At 35.6% G+C, this 6,593-nt stretch overlaps 1 protein-coding gene across 5 annotated transcripts in view; it reads right to left on the bottom strand.

Moving 5' to 3' along the window:
* Positions 1-5,034: 5,034 nt before the first annotated feature.
* The window catches only part of FGFR2 (fibroblast growth factor receptor 2), a 98,295-nt gene continuing 96,736 nt past the window's right edge, over positions 5,035-6,593 (bottom strand). For all 5 annotated transcript variants that reach the window (XM_019555689.1, XM_019555691.1, XM_019555690.1 and 2 more), the window contains one exon: positions 5,035-6,592. In XM_019555689.1, the coding sequence (XP_019411234.1) occupies positions 6,426-6,592 (167 nt within the window). In that variant the 3' untranslated portion in view covers positions 5,035-6,425. The remainder of the gene's footprint in view (position 6,593) is intronic.

Here is a 6,593-nt window from a genome sequence, read left to right as displayed (position 1 = left end):
AAGTGGTGCTGGCTCCTACCCTGGGGGTCTTTAAGAAGAGGCTTGATGCCTACCTGGCTGGAGTCATCTGAGCCCAGTTTTTCTCCTGCTCAGGCAGGGGGTTGGACTTGAAGATCTACAAGGTCCCTTCTGACCCTACTTCTATGATTCTGTGAGACATCACGTCTCCCAGATTAAACCGTTTTACCATGTGACAAAATGCAACTGTTTGGACATCCATGTCTGTTGTCCTGAAATAAATCCTACAAAGGTACACAGGATAAGAAGTACACACAAAGTATGTCTGAAAGGTTATTCCACCATTGCATCATTACATCAGTAGCAGAAAAGAGAGTGCATTCAGTTGCCCACTAAACCCCAGTTAGACCTGATGTGTGCACATGCCAATCCTGGAACATTTCTGTTCCTGGACAAAAACAGACACAATTCATGCAGAGACATAGGCAATGTCTATTCTTAGCCTAAGGTACTCAAAATACAGTCCTCAATCGTAAAATGGCAAAGAAACAAACAAACAAAGAACCTGAAAAACCACGCACCCTTCTTCCATTGCAGGTTGATTCTTTCCCCAGTACAGATCATCTGGGCAAATGTCAGCCACAAATGTTTATAACTTAGCTCAGAAATATTGGCATTAACATCTCCTGTAGTAAGTATATCCTCAACTGTTATAGATACTTTATGGTTTATGAAATAAATTTGCCACTCAGCCACTGTGGACCTCCATCTTTTTTGGGCCATTGCACCCGTTTCTTCCAGGACCACATTTACTTTAGTATTATGATCTGCCAGATACTAATTCAAGTCATCACTCATTGTGTTCAGTTCAGCAATATAATATTAAACTTTCAGTTTGTAGAGCTGTGGCAACATAGGTTTGGAAAAGAAACCACTGTACGCTGCTGAATAGACCTCAAAAGCTATAGTTGTGCCAGGGAAACATGTCTAGACAAAATATTGTACCTTGGCTACCTTCTTTCTGAAATGTCTTTAAAACGCAGTCTTTGGCAGTCAAGATTTTTCCATAAATTTTCATTCCGTCTTGCTCAGATATATGTTGTACACTTCTCGAGACAGCAGGGATGTCAGAATTTTTGTCTCCCTTTCTATTCCTCTATCTTCTCTCTTTATTGCCTCAGAACAACAACATACTAGAGGCTGAACTTCAAGGAGTAGCACCACATTAGAATTGGTGCAAAGCCATTGTATTTGAAGGAAAAGTACTAAATCTCATCCTGAAACTGTTCCAGCAACGGGGGATCCTTATTTAGGATCTTAGGAGGCAGCGTCATATGGCCTGAGAATACATTGTTGACTTGTGATTATGGTCTTTCTCTCTGCTTAACTACCATTCAAGGCGTCTTGCATCCAATGGAAGTATGGAAATAGTACATCCTTATCTTCAGCTTATAGGGTATAACATGTCTCTTGGGTACCTCACCACAAATGCAGCATGTCCAACACTTATTAAGTAGCTCTGTAAAATACTAAGTAGCTCTGTAAAATATAAAAACTTGCAGATCCGGCTGAAATTTAGAATTTCCATTCTATGGAAAACTCCAATGTCACTCTTTCAGAGTCAAATGAAAACCAAAACATTTAAAAATGTTCAGCAAAATAATTTAAAAAAAAAATATTTGGATAAACTTGGGGGTAACTTCAATAAAAGCCCCTCATGTTTCAGTCCAATTTTGACTTTATTTATAGTACATAAAATAAACTTCAAAACAAAATGTGCTAAGATCAAAAGGCTCCGTTTCACTATTTTCAAAATGAAATTTCATTCAGGTAGACCCACTCCTGCAGATGGTTTTCAGTTTCACATGACAGTATTTTTCAATCATAAAATGTTCCATGGGAAAATTATCAGCCAGCTGTAAAAAATTAATCTTCAGTCTGAAGTTCTGAGGAGTTTGGGAGTGGGGGAATAAGCGGTGGCAGTAGAGGGTCAGATTCAAATCCCTGCATTCATACATGCCCCTATCTTTAAAGTCATATCAAAAGATTGAAGTGGCCAATTTTTTTTTAACCTGTAGTCCAGCCACATCTAAACTACCTTGCGAACCACATGGTTTGGTATTATCAAATTAAAAATCACCTAGGTTTGGGGCTTTTTTCTTTACAGTTAAATTGTAATAAAATATGATCTCAGTGATTTTAATATTTCCTACTGCACTTGTTCCCAGTGGTTTACCCTCTCCATTTACTTACTGATATCACGAAGTAGTACTTAATTTTCAATTTTCATTTCTGTGATCAGACCACTTTGTTTTGTTAAATTTAGCACTAAAGTGAACTACACCTGATAAGTACAACAAAGAACAGCAAAGTTTTCCTGAGTTCTCCTCCAAAAGTGAGGTAAGACCATGGTAGGAGTTTTATGCAAATCAAGAAAAAAAAGTCATCAAGATTTTTGCAAATGTAAGGGGAAGAAAAAGACTTAGTTCTTCTCCAAGCAAAATCCATTCACTTCTTAACATGAATGTCACTTTCAGCATGACTCATAAAAATGTATAGTATGGAGCTGTACTTATAGGAGAGGCTGGGAAAACACCTCTTACTAACATTAACTGTTAGAGTTCCTGCTTGCCATATTAATAGGCATTGATTAATTTAAGGAGAAATTACATTTTATTTAGAAATTTATTATGTATGGGACTATAACTTCCTTCTTGTAGGAAAGGGCTAAAGTACATTGACAGTAAATCTTTGTGTTCAAAACCTTGATTATTTTCCCCTCTCCCACAAGTAGTAGTTGTTTTTTTTAGTTGTACCACGGTTGTTTTTAAAACTGTGTTTAAATGATTTTAAAAAGAAAATAAAACAGAATAAAACCTCCTGAGAGATTTGTATCTCAGTAAATTTTTCCCCTTTATATCAGTAATGAAGAAAAGCTGCTTATAAAGAAAAGCTGATGTCTATCAGCAATTGTCTAGGAAACTGAAAGACATCTAAGTTTTGCAATGCAAGGATTGTTTAATGCTAGAGAAAACCATTATAACAAAAGTCTAACCTCCTGCATTATGTTATAAGTACATTTAGCAATATGCACCCAAGCGTATAACTTTTGTTTGAGCTACAGTATATCCTTTACCATATTTCAGTGACAAAACAGTTAATGTTTCAGAAGCACGAGTCCAAGCCATGCACTAGACACTCTTTTAAGGCCACATCTGAATGAATCACATATAAATAGGAACTTGGTCATTTGGCCTAGTAATTCAAAGGTGGCTGGCTGCAGTGGTAATTGCATGACTTACTCCCTTATGTGCGTTTGTCTACAGAGTCTGGTGTGCCTTCATCATTCACCCAAAGAGATGAGGATAATCTTTGATTTTCTTCTTGATACTTTTTAGCAAGATACAGGCATCAGGTAATGTTAAATTGACCACATCTCTGGGTAAGGTGTTCTAATTATGTATCTAGTTCAACTTCTAGCTACTGGATCCTGTTGCACCTTTTCCTGCTAAAGAGCCCCATATCGTTATTTGCATACCGGGATCAAGTCAACAGTGGACCTTCTCTTGGATGAACTAACTACTCTGAACCTTCATCCTTTCACCTTCAAACATAATTTTGAAATTGAAAAAAGTATTCAGCTTGTGTGTGTCACATATTAGGCTTTGACAAAAGCAAACCTTTTATGCTGGTCAAAGCCATTTGGGGAACAGTGGGAACAGTTAGGGAAGAAAGGGTTTTCCATTCTGAGTGGAGCTTCCTAACAAAGGCTGGCAAGTAAAAATGAGGGCAGAAAGGTTCACTATGGACTGCAGTCACGTACCTAGCGTCCTAAATCCTTTTTTCTTATGTGCTAAGCAGGGCTGGACTACACCTATATTTGGATGAGTGATATCTGAAGAACAATTAGATGAAGTGTTGTGGGGTATACAAAGTACATTTCTTTCCTACCCAAACTGCTACTGAATCATTTTCTACCAAAATGCTACAAAACAATTTAACTAGTCCCAGTTCGATTGGTCAGGTAAGACATTTGTGGTGCTGCAAACGTCTCTCGCAAGATTAAAAAGCGAGTACTTTGATCTCCTGGCCAATTAACAGACTAAAGTATTCAAAATATATTTTCTCTATTAAGCATAATTATAATTTTGCTTAATTTAACAGATAACCTGTGATTCCAATGACCTATTTTACTCAATATCACTTGTCTGGGGTTGTACTTTACTTCTGCTCCACAAGTGACAGCATCCATGTGCATAAATTATCAGTAGGGGGTTGAGAAGGAATACTTGGCAAAGTATAAAGTGGTTATGGAATTCAACTAGGGAAATGGTAGGGAAACATAAGGAAAATGGTGTACTATACAGCAACAAAAGTGAGATTTACACAACTGTTGCAGAGCTTCCTCAGATAAGTCACAGACATCTAGAACCTTAGGGCATTTAATGCAAAAATGAACAAAGCACCAGCAAAAATACTCTGGGGAACAATCTTGGATATCGTGTAGATGGCAGTATATTAGTTTGAAGAAATTTTTGTCAGAAATCTTCACCAGGTATACAATGAAATTTATGGGCTAGAGAGAGGACAAGGGCACAGGCACAGACACAAGATAAGGGGTGAAGGAGTATAAATGTGAACCTGAGGTTTCTACATTTCATGTAAGTGGCCTAAACCCAATGGCCCAGGCTCTCTCTTGTTTTCCATTAAAAAAGTATCAATATTATCCTAATGAGGAAATGAAAAAAAATGCATGAATTCTTAAAATTTAATTTCTTTGAAAAGCTTACGAGTAGTATATACAACCTGGTGAGGATATAAAACAGAGGATACCTTAAACCAAGTTTCCCTTGATATTAATCTGTGATCTTTTCAAATACTCAAAAGGTTTTCAACCTTAAGTCCCAATTCTGTAATAGCCCAACCCATACATATCTTCTCTCAACTCCAAGACTGGGTCCAAAACCCATTCCTGACTGAACATGTCAACAGTATACAACGAAGCCAGAATGAAGTGACCCCTCACTTCAAGGACAGAACCATTTTGGTAAAACATAAAAAATTAAAAAAATTAAATAAGTTGCATGACATTTATTTTGTAATGTTAACATTAATATCTGTAGAAACATTTTATTGTCAGTACAAAAGTTAACAGATTTTAATACTTTTTCCCCCCAATTTTAATATGTAAAGCAATGTAATTTGCGTTCATATCGCATGGCTATACCAGTGTGAGTAGGTGTTTTGAAAGTAAAAAAAACACAATACTTTATTTTAAATACAATTGACAAAAATGCAGCAACATTTTGTTTGACACCAGCTCCATGCCTGATATTATGGAATGATTCCAAAATATATTCCGGAGCCAGCATTAACTAATCCCTTAAAAAGATGGCAATATTCCAATGGCAAATTGTCACTATAATAACTTTTCTCTTTAAACGTAAGTTACAATACAGGACCATCCTGAAAAGATGCTATTAGGCCAAAAGATCTGGAATCTATTATCAAAATCAATGAAAATGATACCAGTTAATTTGATGCATGTGCAACTCAAGTGTAGAAGCTCAGCTCCTTTTAAAGCAGTACTTTCTGCTATGGTTATAGACAACTTAATGTCTTTCTTTTCTATAGAAACTCATTAAAAGCACTCCTTTTTTCAAAGAATAATGGTGCTATTTTGGCCTTGGAAGTTCTATTAAAATTTATTACTTTAGTGAGACCTACTTATCAAAGATAGAGAAAATAAGATACCTTCTTGTCAAAGGATTTGGTTTTGAGAAGAACAATCACCTGACACTGAAGTTTAAAATGCAAAGAAATCAAAAGTTTAATTCCCAAAATTAGTTATATACTGTAAATATTTTTTTTTAAAGCTCTGACAACTAGTAAAGTCTGAGCAATATATCTACTAGTTCTCTGTGCTGCCTGCATAGAAATGCCATTTAAATTACAAAAACAACAACAATCCTATAAACGATTAATTGTTTTGTACATTACCAATTAGTTAATAAATTAACGATATACCATTTTCCCTGAAAGCAAAGTATTTTCCACCTTTGGACGGTGAAAATTAAGAAATTCGGTGTAAGAACAGCATTTAGCAAATAGCTGTTAAAAAAGAGACTAATTTGCTAGGTGGATTGGGCATCCATTTTTAAATCAATACAAAAAATAATTCATTGTAAATATAATATATATATATATATATATTTATACATATTTTGAATATATTTACATACATCCAGCACCTATATACTGCATTTGTGCTCTATAAGTGTGTGCCAACATATATTTTCTCCAAATTTTACAAAAATAAACAAGAAAGGCAGACCCAGAGCTTGCCTTAAGTCCAACTGGTCCATTGTACAAATAAAGTCTATTATGGCTTAAAACAAGCCAGAAAATTGATGCAGTTAAGCGAATCTATACATGGCCCATAAACATTCTTCTTCTTGCAGAATATTTTAGAGTTCCAAATTATATAATTCTTTACATAAGTTCTGACTATTTTCCTCCAAGTATTTTTTTCCCTTATATATATCATATGTACAAACAGAAACATAGGGGTCCTGGAGAAAAGATCTTTTTCTTCTTGTGGTAGGTAGGTCAGCGTTCTTGTCTCTCTGTTCCTC

Source organism: Crocodylus porosus, unplaced genomic scaffold (assembly GCF_001723895.1).
Source record: "Crocodylus porosus isolate Cpor-Errol unplaced genomic scaffold, CroPor_comp1, whole genome shotgun sequence".
Classification (NCBI taxonomy): Eukaryota; Metazoa; Chordata; order Crocodylia; family Crocodylidae; genus Crocodylus; species Crocodylus porosus.
Note: the sequence above shows the minus strand (reverse complement) of the source record. Positions and strands in the feature narration are given on the sequence as shown.